The sequence below is a fragment of the Hemicordylus capensis genome, chromosome 5 (assembly GCF_027244095.1).
Source record: "Hemicordylus capensis ecotype Gifberg chromosome 5, rHemCap1.1.pri, whole genome shotgun sequence".
Taxonomy (NCBI): domain Eukaryota; kingdom Metazoa; phylum Chordata; class Lepidosauria; order Squamata; family Cordylidae; genus Hemicordylus; species Hemicordylus capensis.
In genome coordinates this window covers 192,562,031-192,587,996 of record NC_069661.1, presented here as the reverse complement: position 1 = coordinate 192,587,996, position 25,966 = coordinate 192,562,031, and the positions used below count along the sequence as shown (strand labels likewise).

The following is a 25,966-nucleotide window of genomic DNA, read 5'->3' as shown; positions in this document are numbered from 1 at the left end:
TTCATCATCAATTGGGAACTGTGAGAATGGGGGAAACAGGTTGCTACATGTAGCTACTGATCTTTGAGTGGTTCTCATGCATTCACGCTATTGGGATTGCATCCACACAATTGACCTTCAGGAAACCTCTTTAGCTCATGAGCTCCGACATTGCCCTCATGGCTAGCATGACCATGAGGGAAAGACAGTTGTAGCACTGGATCCTCAGTACCTAGACAACTGCAGTTGGCAATCCTATCTTCCAAGGATCTGTGAAGTTAAGTGAGAAGAAAGGTAATTGTCACCTGTAGTGGTGTGAGTGGATTGTGTGAATGCATGAGGACTACTCAAAGATAACTGGTTACAGGTAAACAACTTTTACCTTTGTTGTGATCCTCTGTACATGCTATTGGAAGATTAGCCAGCTTACTTATAGAGCCCCTGGTGGCGCAGTGGTAAAACTGCCACCCTGTAACCAGAAGGTTACAAGTTCGATCCTGACCAGGGGCTCAAGTTTGACTCAGCCTTCCATCCTTCCAAGGTCGGTAAAATGAGTACCCAGAATGTTGGGGGCAATATACTAAATCATTGTAAACCACTTAGAGAGCTCTGGCTATAGAGCGGTATATAAATGTAAGTGCTATTGCTATTTAAGGTGAATAGTGGTTTCTGCTTCAACACCCGTCCTCCAAAGGCTACCACAATCTGATACCTAAGACATAGTTTTTGATAAAGGTGATGCAAAAGACCATGCACATCATTGTTGCATGGCCTGTAAACAGATGTCTTGTTCACAGACCCCAGACAAGCTAGTTGCGGAAGATTATTCTACTGCTTTTGCAGAGTGTGCTTTAACATTCAATGGGTCTGGCTGTTTCATGGTTTTACATGCTAGGTTTATCATATTCATGATCCAACGAGAGAGTCTTTGTTAGAAACTGCCTTGCTTTTATTTTTCCTCATGTAGGAAATAACATTGTTGGTCCAAAACTGCCTGGATCTATCCAGATAGAAAGCCAGCACCACCTGATGTCCAATGTCACATGGGTGCTGATTCTAGATGAGGAAAAAACACCAAAACCTAATATATATGAAATGAAGAAAAACTTTGACCCACCCTTAAAAGCACTTTGGGGCTATTCTCACGATTAGCAAAAATCGGGCTAGGAGAGCCTAGCCCAATTTTTGCTAATCGTAAGAACCACCGGGCTCAGCTGCAAGCCCGGTGGTTCTTGAGCGGCTAACCCGCTCAAGTAGCCCACCCCTTAGCCTGGGTTTGCGGAGTGAGCGCTCTGCAAACCTGGACTATTGGATCGTGAGTAGCCGTGGCGCAGCTCCGTGCCACAGCTACTCATGAGGAGACCCCTGGAGGGGAGATGAAAAGCCACCTCCCGGCTCCAGGGGTCTCGCCAGCATGCCCTGTGCAAACTTGTGCTCGAGTCCGAAGGAGGATGAAAAGGTCAAATAACTGAGAAGAATTTTTAATGATGGAAGCATTAGAAAGACTAGAAGCCATCAAAGATGACAAATACAATGAGATCTAATTTACCATATTTACCCAAATCCAGGATGAGATTTTCCTCAAGTTCTCTTTGTTTAGAAACTGGGGGGGGGGGGGGGTTTCACCTTAAATGTGCATACCAGGAATCCCTGCTGGGGCAGCTGGCTGTGATCAAGCGAACAGGAGCCATATGAGTTGCCCTGAGAGGCAGCTGCTGCAGACCCTCACAGAGTGCTCATCCTTGCCATACCCCTGAGTCCTGGAGCTATTTCAGATGGAGCAGGGTATCTGAGAAGCAGATCCACCTTACAACAGGATTGCACCAGTTAAATTTGGGGAAATAATGGGTCCGTTCACATAGGGACACATTAGATGAGGCTCCTCTCTGCATTCCCTGCAAATAGTTTTTCTGTGCATGTTCGCACATCTTGCACCTGGTTTTTCTCTGGCCAATGGCTTCCTAGAGGAGGCGTGAATTTTAATTTAGTCTCAGCGGGCTATCAGGGACCAGTTCACACATGATTCTGGTTTTCCTCGAATTAAGGCTGTGCATTCTAGCTTAGCCCAAATTATGTAAGGGGTAAAAAAATCCTCTATTTTCAGCTGCTTTTTAAAAAATAAAATAAAATAAACCAAGGTTTCTGGTATGTCCTGACACTTCTCTGTGATGTGTGGAGGGACCATTGCCAATAATTTGGATTTTTTCAAAACTCACACTTTCATGGTTAAAAAAAAAATTGCTGGGTGAACTAGCAGAACATCAAATGTCAGCAGAGGGCGCTGCTTGGCAATTTGTCTTGCAGATCTTCCGCAACACTGAAGTTAATGCGAATGGGAACTGTCAAACTAACTACAACAACAACAAGGTCTTGCACTCAGAGGTGATCTTTCTTTTGATTTTAAGGAAAACACATTTGTTGGGAGAATTTGTTTGTATGAATTGGTGCAGGCTCCTCTCCATGCCCACTGCCACTGTGCTCCTAGTTCACTCACAGGGCAGTGATGGCTGGGCTCAAGGGGTGGGATCCAGCACACAAGAAGCGTCCTGCCTGTCTGCCTACCTCCCTGTGTGAGCAGAATCAAAGGGCAGCACAGCAGCCTGCTGGCTTGCTCAAGCTGGTGCCACCCCTTGGCTCGGTTCAGCTCCTTGCACCTTTCCTCCAGCTGCCAGGAGGGAGCCACCACCACTCTCCTCCTCCTCCCACAGGGTGTCTTGCTGGCTGGTTTCTCCCATGTTGTGTTATGATGGTGATGATGATTATGATGGGGGCTATTATTGCTAATCCGTAAGAAGCTTCTTGCACACAGGAGAAAGGGGAGGGGAGGGCAATGGGGCAGGGATTCCAGGCATTCAGTTCACCCATCAATCGGCCTTGATCTGCTAGCCCAAGAATAGAGATTGGGGGAAAATGAGGGAAAACAGGAAAAAGAAGGAGCAGGGAAATCTATTAGGTGACGTAGGTATAGTCCTGCCTTGCCTCCTCCTCTGGGATGTGATTGGTTGGAGAAAAAACCTGGAGCAAGCTGTGGGAACACACATAGGAAAAAGATCTGAAGGGTATGCGGAGAGGAGCAGACCCTATGTGAACAGTCCATTTAATCCCCTGAATTAAACAGCTACAATTTTGCTGCGTAGAATCTGCAAAGCAGATTTGCTGTTCGGATAACCCGTGGCATGAAGCCATGTATGGATGACTTCCTGGAGAGTGTGCACACAACACCTGAGAAGAACGTGTGCCTTCTTGTTGTGCTGCAGTAGAGGAAATTAGGAGAGGCACTTAGGCACACTGACTCAGGAGTAAGTATTAGACTCAGTGGGACTTACTCCTGTGTAAACAAAGAAGAGATCAGATTGTTGTGTGGAGGTAAATCTGATACAGATACAGACTAAAACATGTATCTTTAAAAGTAGTGACCACAGCGTAACTTCATTGAGAAAAAAAGTTCTAAGTGGGATTTACTTCTGAGTAAGCAGCTACAGAGCTTGGAGTAAACACACTTTCACCAAGCTCTGCAGGCTGTGCTTTTTCAAAAGTAAACTCCACTTTGGGCTCTCACCCTGTACTTTCACCAAGCTTTGCACTGCTTACGCAGAAGTAAAACTCAGTCACTAGCAACAACAAGCGACCCTTCCTCTCCTCCTCAGACTTCCCCCACTTCTTTCTCTGGCTGGCCCACTTCTTCCCACTTTCTCTGGCTGGCCCACTCCTTCCCACCTTCTCTGTCTGGCCCACTTCCCCCACTTCTTTCTCTGGCTGGTCTGGGGCTTGAGAGGGCGTAGGCAGCAGGGAGTGGATGCATGTAATGAACAGATGGGGATGGAGGAGCTGGCTAGGGCTGACCCAAAGGTTAGGTCAATTCTTCTCACAAGTGTTGTCCAACAGAGGATGTGCATTGCTGTGACTCAGCTGCACACAAATAGCCATAGCAAGAGTCAATGTTGATTGTAAAATATCAACCAGCAAAATCAATGTTGGTAGTACAATGACTTTGAAAGTCATGATTTCAAAGGCTTAGATGACAATGAAGACATAAAAGGTCATGAGTTCATGGTTATGCTCATCAAAACTGGATGGAGTGCTAAATCACTCAAGGCTGACCTTTAATTTAACTTCTAACTTTCCCAGGTTTGCTTTGAAAATTCTAAACAAATCTTGCAAGAGTTCACCTTATGTTTCCCCCCCCCCCTAGACAGAGCAAACAACTAACATGCCCATCTGAAGAGGGAATCCTAGCCTTACATTCAATTCAGCATTTGAAAGGCCTTTTGAAGTCCATAAGAATCTTAAATAATAAGCTCCATAAAGAGCTTTCACAAATAACCACAAAAGAAGAGAAAATATTAATTTCAGATTGTTTTCACTCTTCATGGCCCTGGAAAAAGCACCTCCAGTGGTCTGAAGTTCCTCCCAATGCTACTAATGTGGAGGCTGAGAAATAATTGAGGATCTAATGCTCTTGGATAATGGTCACGCTAGTCACATACATTTCCTGAAAGATCAACTACTGCAAGCACAGTCCCAATAGTGTGAATGCAAGAAGGACCATGATAAAGATTTAAGGACAAGATTTAGCAAAATGTAAATGTAGCAACTCCTTGAAATGAGAAACAGCCTTTGATTGAGTTCCACTTATATAGGCATACTAGCTGGGCTGAGCGCAGAGCATCTGCACCTCTAGTTTTCCCTGCCTGCCTGCTGCCGCCAACCACGGCCACTTTCTTCCCCTGCCCTCTGCTGTCATTTTCTTGCTCTGCCCACTGTCATTTCCTTGCTCCACCCGCCACCACAGTTTTGACCCCCTCCCGCCCTGTTTTGTTTCCCGCCTCGCCTCCAGCGCCGCTGCTTTCCTCTTTGCCTGCTGGCAGCTTGCTCATGAACAATCATGAGAGCTGCCACACATGGGATTAGCAACGGGTACGAGAGAGAGAGAGAGAGAGATCCATCATGGAAGAATATGATGAGAACAGGCAGCATTCAATGTAACCAGGCTCTTTAGAAAATAATTATGTAATTTAACCCCCTGTCCCCTGATTATGAAGCCTTCTTCACTTCCAAGAGTGAAGACATCCCATTATTGCATATGCTGAAACAATATGCAGAGATTGTTATGCACATTCAAAGATCTCTAAAGGATATCCTGGCCTGCTTTCAAGACTTATATGCTTTTCATATGTTGCCACAGTATGCTCCTTTCCTTAAAACCTAATCACTGGGATGGCACAAGTGATTACTGAAGACTGGCAGTCTTCAGAAGTGAAAGCTATATCCAAGACAATGTCAACAACTACCCTCAGATGGAGGAATATCAAATCAGGACCAAAAAGTGTTTTTCTTCAGATTGCTGAGAAACTCCATGGTTTTGAAAGGCAGTGACTGTCAGCTTCACATCCTGGAGACGACTGTGTTGTGACAGAGAATGTACCAACAAGTTGTCAAAACATGAGTGGATGTGTGTGCCTTTCAACCAAAGAAAAGCAACTGGCACCACCAGGACCTTGAGGCAGACAACAGCCGGAATGGAGGACACTGAGTGGGAGTTACTGTTACTATGCTGTGCCACTTAAGGTGAGCTTTTAAAGATAAACTGCATGAATTTGTGTTTACAGGGCCACAGGAATATGTACAGACTTCTGTAAGGTTAGAGAAGTCAGATGATTTCCCTGCTTGATTCAGGTCCTGATAGAACACACTTTTTCTCTTGGGGAACAGTTTCAATGTCATGGATTTTCAGGATGTGAGAGATGGCTTTAGTGACTCTGATGCTTGGATGGATTGCTTGAGATGGGAACTGGAAATACTTATTCTTGGAGATCTGGTCGAATTCTAGAGTATAGTCCTTGCTAATGGTTTCTAAGATCCACTGGTCACTTGTGGTGGAATGGTTAAATGGAAAAGGTGGCCTCCCATTGTGGACTGTGGGTAGGAAATGATGCAGATAAAAGTTTCTTTACAGACCTGTCGGAAGAATGATTGGACATACTTTGACTTCTATTTTAGTCAATGGGATTTGGGGTCCTTGTAGAAGTACCTTTCAATAAGGAAGGTTTGGCACGGTGAAAGGACTGAATCTATTGAGTCAGCTTCCTCTCCTCCTTTTTGGCTGAAATTGGCAAGGCTTTATTTCAACCATCCAAAGGATGGCAAAGAAGCTGTTTTCTCATGAAGAGGCACTAGTCAAGCTGGCCTTTTAGATTTGGCATCAACTCCCCAATTATGTAGCCAAAAATTCCTCCTGGATAGCACATTACATACCAAGCATCTGGCTTTCATACTGGAAGGAGAAGGACAGTGAACTTTATTGAACTTGTCTCTGGTATTCTTATTCAGGGCATCGTCCTCCAGGACCTTAACCCAGGTGAAAGCTAATTTTGCTAAAACAGAAACTATGAAGGAGGCCCTGAGTGCAATGAGGATGCACCCAACTCCCCGCAGAGGGCAGAATGCCTAGAGAACACATTTATTATGGGGCAGCTAACAAATAAAGTTGTTGTTATTCACCCTTCTTCTTTTTTATAAGGGTCTAATCTGCATGGTGAAGAAGCACCAAGGCCTTGAAGACTAGGAGAGGAATATGGGGCCATTTTCTTTGATCTTATGGTGACAATACTTGATATAGAGGCAACAGGGAAGTCTGTTCTAGCTTTCACTGATGAGAAAAGAGACTATAGAGACTATATGCAACTGTTGAGTGGTCCTATCTGAACTTTTGGAAGATGTAAGCTTTCACCTCTAGAACAAAATGTCTGCAGGTTCCTGCCTATCATGGCAAGAACAATCTAGAGTGGCTATGGGAGCAGTAATAATTTCAGGATCCTCTCTTTCTATGAAAGAAGAATGATAACAATGAGAGCTCCAGTCCCTTGAGCCCCTACATGTGCTGTGATAGTAAAGGTGGTTCTTTAGAAGAAGCACAAACATCAATCAATCAATCATCTTTATTATGGTGCAAGACCAGCATAAGATAGAACAGTAGAGCATGAATCGATATCAAATTATAAAACAGTAGGGTCATATTACTTTAAAATTGATTGATTGATTGAGTGCCATCAACACATAGACTGACCAGACTTTAAAATTACTACTCTAATATTATGAAAAATGCTTTATTAAAACTACTACCTCTTAAAATAGAGAAAAGAACAGGGGCAAAACCGTAAAATCCCTAAGATTATAGTCATAATTATAAGCATCTATGTTTAAAAGGATAAGGATATAAAATACATAAAATATATATAAAATGAAGGAGTTAAAATAAGATATGTAAAATAGGATAGCTAACTGAGAGGACTGAACAGGCAAGTAAAATATCCAGTAGTTAAAAGCAATACAAGACTGATACATGGTTATGGACCGGGAGTCAGGGAAGTGCAATCATATATACTTGGCTCTTGAGTGTGACTTGGCTAGCTGGTGATTACAGGTTCCCTTCATCCAGGTTCCCTTGATCAAAGGCACTTTCCAGATTACATGTTAATTGTTTTGTTATGCATCTGCTAAGTATACATACATACTAACTGTGTTTTGACACCTTTGTGCATGCAATGTCAGCAAGGAAGCCTTCTTCCGGGTTTTATCTTTATATTTTAGTGTTACAACATTGCATGTGGATTCCAAAAAAAGAGAGCTGTTTCCCCCATTTTAGGACTGTCCCGCTGTTTCTGCGGCATAATGTGGTGTAATGTGAAGGAATTATTCAGCAATTTAAAGTTTCAATATCTTAATCTCCTCTCAGCTGCTGAAATGATCCTTTAAAAAACATTCCTGGGTGCTCTTGTGCAAAGGTAAAGGTAAAGTGTGCCATGAGTCAGTGTCGACTCCTGGTGACCATAGAGCCCTGTGGTTGTCTTTGGTAGAATACAGGAGGGGTTTACCATTGCCTCCTCCTGCGCAGTATGAGATGATGCCTTTCAGCATCTTCTTATATTGTGGCTGCCCGAAATAAGTGTTTTCCATAGTCTGGGAAATATACTAGCAGGAATTGGAACTGGGAACCTCTGGCTTAGTAGTCAAGCCATTTTCCCACTGTGCCATTAAGTGGCTTTGCTTTTTGCTCCTCTCCCTCCTCTGTTAATGTTTAGAGAGGAGAGCTGATCTTGTGGTAGCAAGTATGACTTGTCCCCTTAGCAAAGCAGGGTCTGCCCTGGTTGCATATGAATGGGAGACTAGAAGTGTGAGCACAATAAGATATTCCCCTCAGGGGATGGAGCTGCTCTGGGAAGAGCAGAAGCTTTCAAGTTCCCTCCCTGGCTTCTCCAAGATAGGGCTGAGAGAGATTCCTTCCTGCAACCTTGAAGAAGCTGCTGCCAGTCTGTGAAGACAATACTGAGCTAGATAGACCAATGGTCTGACTCAGTATATGGCAGCTTCCTATGTTCCTAACCCATTGTGATTATATTTCTGTGATTATGTTTCTTTCTGTTCTTCCTTTTCTCTTTCAGCCTCTGCCAGTGAGTTTTTAAAATTAGTTTAAAATACTAATTGTCAGCCATGGCAAGGAATAGTTAAGTTTGCACAAGCTAGAAAAGACTAAAAGCCACCAATAAAAAAAAGGTTTTTTTAAAAAGTCTCATTATAACATTGTCCCCCACCTCCTCTGTGACCCCATTGGCCCATAATTGGGCAGCAGGAGGGCACAGTCTTACAAACAATATGAATGGGTAATCATGGGTGGCAATACGAACGGCCACAGCTGTACCACAAACTATGTAGCAAATGGCATCCACCCTTTATTTACATTTTGAATACCATCCTACGAAGCCGAAGCATTTTACATCACCTCTAACCGCTGTAGAGCTTGCAGTCTGGAAACCACCCAGGTGACAAAGAAGAAGTAAAAGGTCTTGCTTTCAACCACAGGAAGATAAGAAGAGCACCTTAACACTTTGCTCCCCTTGTTTGGAGTTAAATTTGAGAAACTAAGTCACTGTTACTGTCCAAAACTGGTTCATCCTCCTCGATATCTTTCTTGCTGAATTTGTGCCCTTTTTGGAGAATGGATGCTATCTTCGCCCTTAACTTGTGAGGAGATAAAGTTGCCTGCTCAACCAGCTTCATTAGCTATAAGGGGTAGGTGTCTGTATAGCAGCAGCCCAAGCACTCTCGGGCTGTCCCCTAACCATTATTCAGTTAAAGGGACTGAAGTAGAAAAGCTTTCCCTCGGAGATGCAAAGTTGGCATTTGGCCAGGGTTCACCTTCTATGCTGACTCTAATGAGGCTTATGAAGGAAGACATTTTGGAAAACTTTGTGTTCACCTAATTTTGTAAGCAACACAGGGAAGTATGGCAGAAGCCTGAGTACTGTTCCCAGACCAACTGTTGATTATTCATGCCTGGGGAAGATGTTCAAGAAAGGAAAGGAAAGGTATTCCTCAGAAATGTGAAAGTTGTGTTAGGCATAGAGAGCAGTACTGAGAATTTTTCTTTGACCACCTTCTTTTGCTCTCTACCTTAATTTTCTGTCTTCTGAGTCAAAGCTTGAAGTGAGAGCCCACTAAACCTGCCTGCTGATAATAGAGGTAGGAAGTCATCTGGGAACAGAATGACTTCCTCTTCCACAATGACTTACCCAGGAAAGGCTAGGTAAAGCCCTTCCTGGACTTTCCTCTCCAGAAGTGTGAAATGAAGTTTGCCTTCTTAGCCTGAAGGAGGGGCTTTCCCAAATCTACCTGTCATCCTCCCTTTGAGAGAATAATAATAGAGTGTTAACACAGATTTAGATCAATATAGTGAAAATTCTGTTTAAAAGTGTCTTAACTTACGTTGGAGCATAATTGCATACAAAATATTCAATATTTTTTTGATGACCAAATTTAGGACAGAAAACAATAGCACAGCCAAGCTTGTAAGAAGTACTCCACACTACCTGGGGGAAAAAAAGGATTTTACAAAATAATATACAAGCTGTGCTAACAGTTACAGTTACTGTTAAGTGTGTTGTTGAGTTGGTGTCGACTCCTGGTGACCACAGAACCCTGTGGTTGTCTTTGGAAGAAAACAGGGGTTTACCATTGCCATCTCCCGCCCAGTATGAGATGATGCCTTTCAGCATCTTCCTACATCACTGCTGCCCTATATAAGTGTTTCCCATTATGTGGGAAACATACCAGCCCATAATCCCATAATTTCCATAATCCCATAATCTGGGAAACATACCAGCAGGGATTTGAACCAGCAACCTCTGGCTTGCTAGTTACAGAGATTTACTCAAACACAATTGCAATCTTAAATGCAGAACTTGAACAAAAATAGTTATACACACACCCCTATATATAGAAAGTTGTTTTGGCTTCACTCGCTCACCTGAAACTCCTGGACCAAACCACAAAAGACAGAAACATGGTGTTTTCACAGGTATTGTAGGTTCCAGGCCTCACACAGATTACCAGAAAAATTGAAAAAAGAAAATCCTAGAAAAATTAATTAACTTCCTGGAAAATTAGGAAAAACTCTCCCATTGGAAAAGTATGGGTTAGGGTTCACACAGACTTTGGCAGTTTTCTCAGCTACTTTTAAACACAAAGTCCAGACTCTGTAGTACAAGATGCATGCTTGCAAACTGCAAGCTGTTTTACTAGTATATAAAAACCATACCTGCAATATTAAAATATGTTCTATTTAATTCTAAAGCTGAAGAAAGTTAACATCATCTGTTATTCACCCTTTGGATAAAGCTGTATTTAATACATTATGACATTTACAACTAGGTTATACTTTTTTCTTCTTAAGGCAATATAGGCAACATGGGAATCTTTTCTGTGGTCTAAGAATCCACTGCATTTCTTTTCACAGCAGCAACTGGTCATTTTGATTCCTCACTTGTTGTTTTGCCCAGAAAATGAAATCTGTTGATTTAGGATTCTGTTCTACAAAATGTTCTACTAGTGGTTCTCTACTACATTTATTCTGAATATTACATATGTGTTCACCAATATGTTTCTTCAGATTTCTGGAGGTTTCCCCCGAAACAATAGTTTATAGAAACACTCAATCACATAAATGACATAAGATGTATTACAAGTGGTAAAATTGTAGTTTCCCTTTTCATCTTTTTGATTTTAGAAAGGTTGGTATGCCATTGGGTGGTTTTAAAAATAATTTGTGTTAGTGTTCTATATTACTGATTTAAATTGGAAATATCTTTTAGCATTAGCAATATATGGTTTGGTATTTACGAATGGTTTATTTTTATAAGCAAAGTTTTTTGTCAACAATTTTTAGACAGTTAACAGGATTATGCACTGATGATTTAATGCTTTGTATATGGAGGGTTTGTAGTTTTTACAATTCTGCGAGTTTTAGATATGATTATTCATATGTTATATTATTTCACAGGCCTCTGAGGAAGAGCAATACTTGAAATGTGTCAGGCTATATAGAATAAAGACAATATCAACTTATTGGTGCTGCATCATTTTTCTCCCCTATCTTTTCCCTTATTTGCATCTTTGCTGGTGCCAGGCACTCCATCATCCCCATCTTGAGTTGGGCCTCAAAGACCAAGGGAAAGTGTGACTGCATGGACGGCAAATTGTAAGCGAGCACAGGTCTGTTAAGGCATCAGCCTTAGGTTCCCATTTCCCAGCTTTGTGGCACTTGAGCCAAAATGAAATAGCCTTAATCTGGCAGGTTTTTTTAAATAAGCAAATTTCTGTGGTTTGTGAAAAGGAAATTTATCATTACAGTTTTGGCAACCCTCCCCAATGTAACATTTATTGTTGATTCTAATGAGATAAAGAATTGCTTTATATTTTATATATTTCTTAAACAGTTGTAATAATATATCCTACATTATAGTAGAGTCTTACAGTCATCATTGTGATATACACCAGTATCTCAGAAGGCACACATAGAAGCTATTCTCACGATCACTGAAAAGCAGGCAAAGGGAGCTTAGCCCGCTTTCCAGGGATCATGGGAACCACCAGGCTCTCAGGCAAGCCTGGTGCTCCCAGGCGGCTAGGCCGCCTAATTACCCCTCCCCTTAGACGAGGTTAACGGAGCGAGTGCTCATCTTTTTGCTCGTGTCTTGCCACAGTGCACAGCGACACATGAGTAGACCCCCAAAGGGGAGGCTGTAAGCAGCCTCCTGGGCTCAGGGGTCTCTCCAGGATGCCCCGCGCACTCGCGTTGGTTCTGACTTGAAAATGGAGAAATTACTGATGAGGATATATACTTAAATGATATATGTCCTTAAAATCCAGGGATGTGAACCAGGTTTCCCTGGCTAACAGAGCCAGGGAATGATCATGCAGAATGGGATGGTGATCATGCAGAATCTCCTGCAAATGGTTGAATTCTGTAATGTCCAGAATAGGCCATAAGCCCCTGTTGCTCTTTGGGATGGTAAAGTACGGGAAGTAAAAACCTCCCGTGGATCCCCATGGAACTCACTTTATGGCATTTTTTAAATAACAGGGACTCTTCCTCTTCCCGGAGAACTTTGGTAGGGTGTGGGAGAATTCTAAGGCACAGCCTAGGCAGATTATAGTAAGGACCCAGTTGTCAGTGGTAATGTGTTCCCAGGTTGGTAAGTATTGTTTTAGATGCATTTTAATCCAATTGGTCGGGGAGTCATCATTGCTTTCTCAAGTAAGAGGAAGTCTTTTGTTTCTGGGTAGTGGGCTTAGCCGTGGTGCACGTCTGTCTTATGTGGTATGTAATTATGGTGGCGAAAAGAGTGTTCTGAAGAGGTGTGTTGAGAGGAAAACCTGTAGAAGGGGTCGCAAAACCATTTCCCTTGTTTTGTGGATCTGAAGGCAGAGGATTGAAAACTCGTAGATTTAGCAGTGTTTCACAGCTTTTGCACCATCTCCAGCGTTTTGTCATTCTTTTCACCGAAGAGCACATTGCCATCAAAGGAGAGGTCTCCTGAATAAGACGTGAATACTTTAATCACACGACATCTGATCGCCACAGAAGTCACCATGACCTTAGCTGCACATTTCACCAAATGTAAAGAACAGAGTTCTTGCTTAAGTGGCAAGCTGCTTTCTGCAATGTCTTTGCTGCATCTCCTCTTTCTAGAATGTATTTACTGCATCTCTCTTATCTTGAGCTAACTGTTCCAGTAATGGAACTGTTCCAACAGTAACAGGCATTGTAATCCTAATAATTGCAAATGTAGAGGTGGAGTATCGAAACTGAATACAGACATTTGCCAAAAGCATCTTGTTTATGGCCTTCATGATCCATGGTGTTGGAAAGTGGTTTAAACCTGGATTTGGACTGAGATGTCTCCACCACTAAAAAATTTGGGTGTAGGGTGTTTCTGCAAAAAATTACACCCTTCTGCATCAGTTTGAACTCTATAGAAGTGTTCTAAACATTTGATGGGTTGAGGTAAGGTAGATGGCTTTCCCCAGCAGCTCTTAACTATCTCTAATAGTGCTGCATTCATGGTCAGAGACACTAGGGAATGAGAGTCTTGAGTCTATGAGACCAAACAGTGGATCATCTTCTTTTCATTATTGATGAATCTGTATTCCCACTTCTTTTCAACTGCGTGTCGTCTGTCTCGCCCTCATGGTCAATCCCACAGCACTGATGATTGTCTTTGCAGGCTCTGATAATGTTGCAGTCAGCATTCCAGGTTATGCATGTAGCCCAAAGTCGGGAGCCTGACCATAAATGCCAATAGTGGTGTCGGTTTCTATCCCACTGGTACCGGTCAGAATAATGGTGTTCCAGCCAATAAATAAATAATAGGGGTCTACCTATTGCTGGCTGGAACTTAATGCCCATGCCTATCCTCCAGCAGGTAATAACAACAGTCCTGTTCTCAATCTCGGTGGTGGGAGCAACCCCAGTAATCTCTCCCCCTCAGTTCTGAACTTCTGGGTGATGTTGTCCAATCATGTCGGCAAAGTGCATCTGGAGAGTGGCTATATAGCAAAGGGTCTGGGGAGACAAGATGGTGGCTTCCCTTTGAGTTGGAAGGCTTGGTTTCCACCTCGTAGTCAGGCAACGTCACTGGAGGAGAATTTAGGATGTGGCTTAGGCTGGGGCTATTCCAGAGCTGTTTTCTTCTTGTGTGTGTGGGGGGGAGGATGGATCAGTTTGAGAATCCTGAGGTGACTCCCTCTTTGAAGTATTTGCCAGGTGTTGCCTAGCTTGCAGAAGAGGGGAGGTTATGGGCTCCTTTGGATCCTGAATTGTGGTCTGTGCCGCCACCTTTTCCTTCTTCTTCAGTACTGGAACCAAATCTTCTTTGTGATGTCTGGATTGCCCAATGGCAGTTATCGATCCCAACCCCAATGGAGTGGTGGGTTGAGGCATGAATGGCTGCGTCTGCCGAAGAGCCTCTGTCGATACTGATGCAATCGGTGTTTGTGTAGAACTCATGGGCTGTATGGGAAGCCCTGGGAGCCCTGCCATTGTCAGGTTCACAACAAAAATGGAGCTTCCAGGGCTACCTCAGGCTGAAGCCAACATAGCCTTTTTATTGTTGGCTGCTGAGGCTTGAGCTAATGTTAAGGCTTGTTCCCATAAGGATGCCCCATTTCTCCATGCCTGTCAGGTGAATTTGAGGCAATGAGGTCAAGTCTCCACAACATGCACTTTACCTAGACAAAAAAGCAGCAGTTGTGTCCATTATGTGTGGAAAGTTTGGCTCCTTAGTGTGCACACGTTTAAAAAGTGTCCTTGGCAGCCATATAATGTGAAAAAATACAGTTTCCTCTTCTTTTCCCACTGGGAAGGAGGGAAGAACAGGAAAGAGGTGGGGTAGGAGGGGCCATGAACCAAATGAAGATGCAAAATGAAGAAGAGAGAATATAACTACAGGTTGCTTACCTGTAACTTTGGTTCTTCTGGTGGTCATCTGTCCTTTTACACAGATGGGCTTTGTGCCTGCACAGAGACCTTGTCGTAACCCAACAAGCCCTATTCTCCTAATTTGGGCGGAACCCCGCACCCAGCCGCTATATGTGGCTGCGCCTCTCTTCATCCCCTCAGTCACAGAGTCTGCCTTCAGTAGACCGTAGCAGGGAGGATGGGAGGGCATGTAAAAGGACAGATGACCACTAGAAGAACCAAAGTTACAAATAAGCAACCTGTAGTTCTTCGACGTGGTCTCTTTCTTTTACACTGATGGGCGCATAAAGAGCTAGCACTCAAGGAGGAGGGAAACCTCTCTCTCTCTCTCTCTCTCTCTCTCTCTCTCTCTCTCTCTCTCTCTCTCTCTCTTAATTCTCAATTACAGTAACTCAGTTGAAAATAGGCTGCAAGATAGCTCTGCCAAACCTAGTGTCACCTGGCACCAATAGCATAGTATTGTATAAATGAATGTGGCAAAGCCCATGTAGCAGCCTGACAGAGGTCAAAGGCAACCGATACCGCCATGGTCCTTGAAGAGTGGGCCCTTATAGTTCCCGGCAATCGCTTCCTGGCCAATTTTAGCAAAGTTCAATAGTGTAAATAATCCACCTGGACAGTGATTGCGATGAAACTTGTAAACCTTTACGTGGTCCATCATACGAAATGAAAAGAGGAGGAGTCTTTGTCAACCTCTGAACAGAGAAGGTTAATGCCCCTCTAACATCTAAGCCATGTAATTTGCATTCTGCCTGAGACGATGGATTTTGAAAGAACACAGGCAAATTAATCGGCTGCCAACAATGAAAAGTAGAAATGACTTTAGGAAGAAACTGAACATCAGGTCGGAGTACCACTTTATCCTGATGAAACAATACATGGGGTGTCTGATCCTTCACTGGTATGGGATTGGGTAGCTCTGTCAGTGGTTGAACTGGCTTCTTTAATGGAGACAAGCATGTATACACACGATCTTGATGGTTCCGTTGTAGTGATCGGAATCGAGGTCTGCCCTGTGAATGCAAAAGGTTCCGGTGGAAAACACAGTGGTCTTCCCATCCTCGTTCGAAGGAGTCCTCTCTGTATCAACGCCCATACTGGCACCTCTCTAGCTCCTATCAATAATCCAAAAAAGCTTGTCTGTAAGATCCCTCTTCCCTCCGCCATTCTCTCCCAAAGGGGGAACCTGCTTCAGCAGTATACAAAGATCCCCTTGGGGAATCCTGGTATTGATCAGCTTGGGAACGGTCATACCTGTCCCAGTCTCTTCCATGCCTACACTCCCAGGAGTGCTCTCCAGCGTCCCAACAATCATCTCAATCCCTAGGGAGAGTCCGACCAACTCATCTAAGAGGTGGCAATTGTCATCTAGGGAGCCAGGGCGAGTGGGCATCTCCCTTATCTGGCGTAAAAGATTCATATTCTGAACCACCATAGTCAGGCTCATTGTCTTCCAGTTTGTCTCCTTCTAGTCCCAGAGAATCACTCCAGGTTGGGCGATACAGAGAAATTCAATCCTCCAGCGACTTTTCTCATGGTGGAGACACCTTTCCCTTCAGTACCAACTGCATGGGTACCCTGTCAGGGGTGTCACCCAGTGGGGTTTGCATGGTTCCTTTCTCCTTGTTTGAAGAAGTGGTTTTTGGTTTCTTTTTATTTGGCTCCTCTGAGGGAGCTACTAGCAGGGGCTCCTTTTTCTTTGGTATCGGTGGCAGGTGCTGACCCATGGGCAGTGGTGGCCCTTGAGGAGCTACCTTCTTCTTATTCTTCTTCATCATCTTCTTCTTCTTCTTGAGAGGCTTGGGAGGTGCCTCAGGACATGTTGATCCAGATGAAGTAGGGTTTGGCATGGGCAATGAAGTCAAAGTTGCAGGGGGAACCACTACTCCCACCAATGCAGGTGTTGGTACTGAGGGTGGTACCAAGGCTGCTTCAGTCTGGGCCAAAGTCGGAGGAGCGGAGTCTGTCCACTCTGTTGAAACCAATGAAGCCATTTTCAAAGTGCACTTCAACAATAAAGCCTCTGACGGTCAGAGCGCTAACTCCCACAGGGCTGCATGCAAGCGAGAAGCCCTATTTTACGAGTCTGCTTCGTAAATTTCTGACAATGAGCACAGGACTCAACAACGTGGGATTCCCCCAAACAAAGCAAACACTTGGTTTGGGTATTGGGGGAAGGAATCTTTGATCCACACTGGGTACAATTTTTAAAGTTTGTTGTACTCAGCATAGAAAAATGCAAGGCCTTAAGGCCTCGGAAGCCCCGTCCCATCTGGGATCAGAGCATCTCCGAAGAGAGAGGGGGCCCCCTGAACAGAAATAAAAACGCCAAGAAAAATACGCAACTGTGCAAAAATAAAATATAATAAGGTGTGAAAGGGATAACAGGAGATACAACAAACAGAAATAAATGTACTGATGTTACTTTCCTACTCGTCATAGAGTGAGCGATTCCACAATGTCTCCTGAAGCATGGACAACGAAGACTGAGGGGTTGAGGAGAGGCGCAGCTGCATATAGCAGCTGGGGGTGGGGTTCCTGTCCAAATCAGGAGAATAGAGTTTGTTAGGTTCCAAAGAAGTCTCTGCACAGGTGTAAAGCCCGTCAGTGTAAAAAACAGAAACCACGTCGAAAAACTAACTAAAAACAGAACAAAACAATGAGAGAAGAGAATAGTTCTTTTGTTTTTACACTTGGAAAGTCCAAAAAGTCAACAGAACAGTGGATGACGAAAGACTAAGGACAGGGGGGTGCAGCACATCACGTGACCAGGAGTGGGGGCAGGTTTCCTACCAAAAATAATTGAGAAAAGCTTGGGAGGTTCCCAAAAAGGTCTCTGCTGTTGTGAAAACAGCCTTTTGGGGGGCTACAAACAACATCCCTCTGTATGATTTGAAACTGCAGGCTTGCAGTCTCCATCTTAGCTACTTGAGCTCACAGGACCGTGAACTCTACACATGCCCATATTTGGCAAACTCTTCAGTTGGTCGCTTAGCACAAGCAACATGGGGCAACTACTACCCCAGGTCAAGTATAACATGAGACTGCAAGGTAACCCCCATGGCGCCTCTTTGTTCACAGTACAAAGGAGGAGGCTGGCTGAGCTGGCATGAGCTAAGGAGAGAAACTACTTCTCAAGGGAATAGTAAAACTCTCTTTTTGGCATAAAGGATTATTTATTTATCATATTTTTATACCACCTGATATATAAATCTCTAGGTGGTGTACAAAATTTAAAATGTTTAAAAGTCACAAATTAAAATACATGACAATAAAAACAATATAATAAAATAATTATTAAAACAAAGTTTTTAAAATTATTAAAATTAATTCTAATTATTAATCTTACTAATCATTTCCACAGAAACTCAGATAAGGCTGAGCACTCCCACCTCACGATTGCTGTGCTAATGGCCTGGCATGACCAGAAGGAAGAGTTAGTATCAAAGGAATCATTTTCTCCCAACCTGGAAGATCTTCCTGGTGAGCAAGAATAGCTTTGAGCTCGCTCATTCACTCTAGCCCATACAGGCTGTCCAAACCATTTCACTTTATTGTTCATTGAGATCACACCTACCTGTGATCGAATCAAGCAGTATGCATTCTTTTGTCAACCACAGATGTGTGCCCCAACAGCAAGGAGGTGTGACCTGGGTATGGTCTGAAAGCATGGTTTTGCCCATTTCTAGCCCAAATGCCAACAAATGTTGTGCTTTTGCCTATTCAGTAAGAATCCCCTTAAAGATGGAATCGTTCTCTTGCATCCTGCAATTGCACTCACTATTGCATTGTGTGCTACCAACACACAGGTTTGAATCTTTGCATTTGCACCCTGCCATCAGACTCTGCACACTACACTGCCTGGGCACACCTCATGCTAGAGCTAACTAGAGAGAAGGACCCTAGCTAGAAGCAGGTAGCTATGAAAAGTGGCTTTCCTTTTTTCTTTCACCCTCAAGCCTCTTTCCCCTTCCCCACATTAAAGCTAACCACCCACCTTTCACGTTCAATGCCCCTATTGCCCCTAAGCAAAGAACTCTTTATTTTAAAGAACACATGTCTACTCTCCTTTGTCCTTTCCAGTGTGTACACAACTAGCTTTCCTGGAGAACTTTAAGGCTAAATATTGCTGCTGACTGATCTGCACGCATTTGATGCTAATTACCCCCACTTGAGCAAAGCCGCGGGATGTGATAACTAACACGTGTCCATGCAGACCTCTTAACATTAGCTCAGACGATGTTTTCAAATGCTGAAGAGCCCTCCACCCCTCTGACTACTGGCAATTAATGTAAACCCATTAAAGTTAAGACTGAAGCAGACTGTTTTTCCTTTCAAAAATGTTCTAATTGCCTCTTAATTAATTTAACCAATTTTATGTCTTTTACAAATAAGCCGCTTTTATTGTTTGCAATACAGGCAAACCTAATTATTAGAGGGTTCAATACTCGCGGTTTTGCGTATCCGTGGTCAGGGAATAGGCAGTTGACTTTGGTATACGCGGGAAACCAGAGGAACTTGTGTATCTGCAGGCTGGGGGTGGAGGCACCTTTTTAAAGTGCCACTGTGCAGCGGAGATGGTTCCGGAGGCAGTTGCAGCATTCAGGATGGTGGTGGAGGCATCGAGGGGACTCCGTCTCCTTTCCAAATGGTGGCTGTGGAGGCAGCGCCGGTACCTTTTTAAACTGCCACTAAGTGGTGGGGATGGCTGCGGAGGCAGCCACAGCATTTGCAAATGGAAGCAGCAGCAGAGACTCCTTCTCCCTCCCTCTCTCCCTCTCAAATAAGTGCACAGGCTGGTCTGCAGCCCATTTTGGGCCTCTCTGAACATGTGTGCATGCTCAGAGAGGGCCAAAATGGGTGCAGACCAGCCTGCATGGCCATTTGGGCGGGGGAGTGAGGGGGAAGGAGAAGGAGTTCCCGCTGATGCCTCCATCATCCTGGGGATGGCAGAGGCAGCAGCAAAGACTCATTCTCCCTCCCACCCACATTACTACATGGGCCAGTCTGTAGCCCATTTTGGGCCTCTCTGAACATGTGTGTGTACTCAAAGAGGTCAAAAATGGGCTGCAGACCGGACCACGTTGTCAATTGGGAGGGTGGGAGGCAGGAGGAGTCTCTGCTCCTGCCTTCACCACCATTTATAAATGCTGTGCCTGCCTCTGCAGCCATTCCTGCTGCATAGTGGCAGTTTCAAAAGGTACCAGTGCCAGATCTATGACCACCATTTAGGAGGGAGAAGGAGTCCGTGCTGCTGCCTCCACCGCCATCCCAAATGCTGCAACCGCCTCCGGAGCCATCCTTGCCACACAGTGGTTTAAAAAGGTGCCACCACCTCTGGGAACCTAAACCTACCCCCCAATTCCCCACTGACCCAATATTTGCAGATTCCATATCCACGGTTGTAGAGCAGAACAGAACCTGCAAATATAGAGGTTTTCCTGTAGTAACTTAAAAAAACTATAATTAAAGAGTCACTATAGCAGCTACTTCATATGTTGGTTGTCTTTAGAGATCTGGGTCCTTGATATTATGTACACTATCTGAGAATAAAAATTACCTGAGTATAATGACCACACACATGTGTACATGAGTGTTTGTTGTAATTGTAGTACTTAACTTCATTGTAGAATACACGGATTGCACTGGCAGAATTATATGGACGTCTGATAGCACCTCCGGCTAATAGATTTTCTCCAGTGGGCCTAAGTTTCGGATGAGGATGCCCTCTATATGGGTTATGTTCAAATATGCACTTATTTGCCCATGCTCTAGCTGTTCTAGCTAAAGCTAGGTCCCATGTCTGTAAAATATAAAAGAATCACACACAACTTTTAATAACACCACTTTTGTTAGCTGCACCCTAATAATGGACAAAGTACATATCAGCTCTGTTGAAACTTATAAGGCAGTTATTTCTTATTCCGATGCCTTTTGAATCAAGCTTCCTCATGAAGCTTCTCATAACATTTGTCATAATATTTAGCTGTTAAGACACAGAGTTCCAGGCAGATAGTGTGTCTTTCATAAACCAGTACTTTCATAAACATCCACTCAGCAACACAAAATGTTGGCATGGCTTATCTCTGTAAACATACAACAATACAGATAAATTAACAGAGATTCAAACTGGATGTGACAGTAGCAAAATCTATATGGTAAAACCTGAATTTGTCATAATTATATACTGTATAAGAGATGGCATGCATGACCAAAGAGCTACTCAGCCTGTGTTTAAACCCTGATACTTTTTAGACCTGTGTCATTAGAACCTGATATAACATATTTCTACATATTATTTTTCTTTAGGCATTTGTTTATTCTGACCAGAGATGTCACCAATGTTATCTTCTGAATCGCAGTTTTCAGAAGATTACCATTCTGAGTGATAGGGAGAAACTCAGTGGGTGAGGTTTCCCTAGCATGTGTAGATGGGAACTGCACCCACTGAAGTTCTGGCTGTCATACAACTGAAATATAGGCAAAATATCAACAGGTGGTGCTTCCATCATGTTAGTTGAACCTATTGAATGTGTGCCTGTCATGCAACTGTTACAAATCCTGGGCCCTATGACCCTTTCAGAACTCAGCAGCACCTTCCTCATATGATATACAAGGTTGGAGGTTGGTAAAAGCCAAAGAGCAGCACCGAGGCTTAGCAGTTTTGAGGTAAAATGAAGCAAACTGGAGGAGGCTACTGTCAAATAGAAGCAGTTGAACTACCGTGGCTAAGGAGCCAAGGTCTGTGTGATAGCGAAACAGGTCCAGTCTATCTCAGATACACGAGTTAAACCATTCAAGCGCAATGACATTTTTCCTTCCCTGAGGATTGAGAGTAGCCAGATTCCATCAGCCCTGATAAAGTCCTTTTCAGCAGTTTCTAATGACAAGGTGGGTGGGGGTGACCTGCCACTGTTTGCTCCCCCCTCCCGCTTTTCCACACAGTCACAGACCCCCTTTAAAGGAGGAATAAAAATCAAATAAAAATATTTCCCACATCCCTGGCATACCATATGTGGAGGAACAAGGCTTAGACCTCTTGGGTTTTGTAAAATAAACCCTTGTATTGCAAATGAACTGTAAATTAATTGGAATGGATATTCCTAAAGATCAGCTTGTAGTAAATAAGCACGTTTATTAATGAACTGATATTCACAAATCTCTGCATTATTGTAAATAGGATTTATTTGTTAATATGGTTGCAAGGTTCCTATGTTACAAAAAGAACTGGCAGGGTTAAAATTCATGGCTTCTGCTCATGTAAGATTCAGTTAAGATGAAGCCATGCACTGAGTTAATTTTGGAAGGAAAGGGAGCTTTGATAGAATTGGTTGCATTTTGTAAAATGGAGGGAACTTAATTTATACTGATCGGATTGTTTGAAAAGCTGTTGGAGCAAAAATTGTGTATAGTTATAGAAGGGATGTTTAGAGAGTTTTTAGTCAGAATTCAGGTTGGAAGGGAGAGAGAAGGAGAGTCTTTCTAGAGTCTGAAGTCAACGTTTGAAGCACTGGAGTTTTGGAAGTCAGCAGCCAGTGAGAGTTCATTTTGGAGATCAGAATGTGCAAGTTAAAGCTGAGAATCAGAAGGAAGATAAGCAGCACAGTCAAGAAACTAAAAGTTGGAGAATTGTAGGAGACCAGTCCAAGGGAAGGAATTGAGTCCAGCTGAAGATTTGCTAGCACAGACTGAGAGAGCCAGTGCTGTGGCTATAGCAATTACCAAAATTACAGAGAATGGAGACTATCTGATAAGGGCTGAAATCACAGAAGAATCAGGCTGAATTGAACCCCAAGTCTGTAACTGTGACCAAGACCCAAGACTGCACTAGGAACAAGCCAAATTGCTGCAAATGCTGAGGTAACAAAAAGAAAAAGACTCTGAAGTAGGGACCAGTGCTCCCTCTAACAGGGATTTCTAGATGTTGTTCACTACAACTCCCAGCATCCCCAGCTGCAATGGCTTTTGCTTGGGGATTATGGGAGTTGTAGTCAACAACATCTGGGAATCCCTATTAGATAGAACACAAATCCCTGTTAGATAGACCAGTTTTAGATAGTTTAGTTTGATGCGTTCTTTCCACCCTCCTATTTCTTCCTCTATGCTCAAATGGTACCTGTTTTGTTTTCTAAAAGATTCTGCTGTATAAAGAAACTAAAGCTAATTTATATTGACCAAAGTTTTCCAAAGTAAACTTTCTTGTTGCATTTAAAGATTATAAGTTATTGGTTTGATTGTCTCCACCCCATGCCTATAAGCCTTTCCACTATTGAGTGTGTGTGTGTGTGTGTGTGGTTTGGTATTACAGCAGAGATCGAAGGGCTGTTTTAGTAGACAGAGCCATAGCAAAGAAAAATCTACTTGGTGGCAGTAAAGAATTGATATCACGGGCTTGGTGAGATTGGTAAGGATCCTCCACACATGGTATCACACAGGTGGGATAGGCAGCTGTTCTTCCACACCATATAAGGTGGCAGTTTTTTTGAGGGGAGAGGGCGGGATCAGTGGTGCACCTAGGTAGGACTTGTAGCCACAACCCACCTCTGCAGGGGTGAAGGACCCATTAGGTTGGTCCTCCTGAGAAGATTATTGGATCCAACAGGATTCCAAGAAACATTGGAAGGGTTTCCGGTTCTGCTAGTGATTCTGTCAATGCTCTGGTGCAAACATGGAATAATGAACTTACTAGAGCGGTAGACACAATCGCTCCTAAGTGTCCTCTCCAACTGCTTTAAAGTCAGCCCCATGGTATTTGGATGAACTGTGGGAGTTGAAGCAGCGAGGTAGACAACCAGAGTGCTAGTGGAGGAAGGCTTGGCGCAAGTCCGACAGATTGCAACACAGAGCTCATTTGAGGATCTATGCCCTGGCAGTGTGGATGGCAAAGAAGCGGTTCTTCTTTGCCTACATTGCTTCGGCAAATTCACGTCCAGCTGAGTTGTCTAGCGTTGTGAGGGAGCTAGTTAATGCCCGCTCCGCCTTGAATTTGAACTTGGAACCATCTGTCACTCGCTGTGATGTTTTAAACAACTTTTTTGCAGATAAAATATCTTGTATTCGTGCTAAACTAGACTCCACAGTTACTGCAGAATCTATCGTAGAGGTGCCCAGCAACCCCTCTTGTAGGACTAAATTGGATCACTTTCAGGTTGTTATTTCTGAAGATGTGGACAAACTGCTTTGGACTGTTCATCCCACCACCTGCTCTCTTGTCCATTGCCCAGCTTGGCTTATTTCATCTGGCAGTCATATTATCAGAGAGGGTCTGGTAAATATCATAAATGCTTCTCTGAGGGAGAACAGGATGCCCCCTTGTCTTGAGGAGGCTATTATTAGACCTTATTTGAAGAAAACTGGATTGGATCCCTCAGAGTCAGCTAATTACAGACCTGTTTCTAATCTTCCTTGGTTGGGCAAGGTGATTGAATGAGTGGTTGCTTCTCAACTCCAGGCAGTTTTGGATGACACAGATTATTTAGATCCTTTCCAAACTTTCAGGTAGACTATGGGGTTGAGACTGCCTTGGTTGGCCTGATGGATGATCTCCAACTGGTGATCTACAGAGGGAGTGTAACTCTGCTTATCCTTTTGGATCTCTCAGAAGCTTTCAATACCATTGACCATGGTATCCTGCTGGGTCGCTTGAAGGAGGTGGGATTGGGTGGCACTGTTTTACAGTAGTTCTGTTTCTACCTCTCTGGCAGATTCCAGATGGTGTCACTTGGAGACTGTTGTTCTGAAAAGTGAGAGCTAAAATGTGGGGTTCCAAAAGGTTCCATACTATCTCCAGTGCTTCTTAACATCTACATGAAACTGCTGGGAGAGATTGTCAGGAAGTTTGGTCTAGGATGCTATCAATATGCCGATGACACCTAGATCTATTTTTCCATACCAGCTTCATCAGGAAATGGCATGACTCAACTAAGTGCCTGCCTGGAAGCAATATTGGGCTAGATGAGGGATAACAGACTGAAGTTGAATCCAAACAAGACGGAGGTACTGTCTGTAGGGGGTTGGGATCTGAGAGATCAGTTAGTTAGTTGTTTATTTATGATCTTAGATCAAACATAAGAGATCAGTTAGATCTGCCTGTTCTGGATGGGGTTACACTCCCCCTAAAAGATCAGGTTCGTAGTCTGGGAGTGCTCCTGGATCCCAAACTCTCCCTGGTTTCTCAGGTTGAGGCTGTAGCAAGGAGTGCTTTTTATCAGCTTCGGCTGATACGCCAGATATGTCCATTTCTGAAGACAAATGATCTTAAAATGGTGGTACATATGCTGATAACCTCTAGGCTTTACTACTGTAAAGCACTCTACATGGGGCTGCCTTTGTACGTAGTTCAGAAACTACAATTGGTACAGAATAGGGATGTGCACGGAACCACGGAGGCATAGTCTGGCACTGGGGGGCATGTAGCTTTAAGGGGGTGGTGCTAGTACTTACCCACCCACCCCCGCCGCTCTTCCCCCTCCGGTGCTGGTGCATTTTAAAATCTTCCTGGGGCAGCGGAGTTCCTCCCTGCCGCCCCTGCCCCCGCCGTTGTCCTTCAAAGCTTGTCTTCGCCGCTGGCACGCGCGCGCCATATGCAGGGTGCATGCGCGCCACTAGCTGTACTACACTGAAGGCTTTGAAGGGCAACGACGGGGGCTGGGGCGGCAGGGAGGAACTCTGCCGCCCCAAGAAGATTTTAAAACGCACCAGCGCTGGAGGGGGAAGAGTGGCGGGGGGGGAAGTACTACCAACCCCCCCTTAAAGCTACATGCCCCCGCACTTCCGAACCTCTGGACTTCTGAACCGGTCTAGAGGTCTTTTATATTGTGCCCGGACCGAACCGTTCACACTCCTAGTACAGAATGTGGCAGCCAGATTAGTCTCTGGGTTTACCTGAAGGGACCATATAACTCCTGTTCTAAAAGAACTGCACTGACTGCCGGTACGTTTCTGAACAATATATGAAGTGCTGGTTATTACCTATAAAGCCCTTAACAGCTTAGGTCCAGGGTACTTAAGAGAGCACCTTCTCTGTCATGAACCCTGTCGCCTATTATGGTCATCTGGAGAGGTCCAGTTATGGTTGCCACCAACTTGTTTGGTGGCAACTCAGGACCAGGCCTTCTCTGTGGCTGCCCCAGGGCTTTGGAATGCGCTCCCTGATGAAATAAGAGCATCTCC

General features: G+C 43.9%; 1 protein-coding gene across 2 annotated transcripts in view; it reads right to left on the bottom strand.

Moving 5' to 3' along the window:
• LOC128327241 (GLIPR1-like protein 1) overlaps positions 1-25,966 on the bottom strand; it is a 64,118-nt gene that overhangs the window by 9,494 nt on the left and 28,658 nt on the right. Inside the window, exons 2-3 of one of the 2 annotated variants that reach the window (XM_053255776.1) lie at positions 20,355-20,597; positions 9,742-9,841 (exon numbers count right to left, since the gene is read on the bottom strand). In XM_053255776.1, the coding sequence (XP_053111751.1) occupies positions 9,742-9,841; positions 20,355-20,597 (343 nt within the window). Of the gene's footprint in view, positions 1-9,741; positions 9,846-20,354; positions 20,598-25,966 lie in introns of both variants that reach the window. The other variant, XM_053255775.1, reaches the window with a different exon arrangement.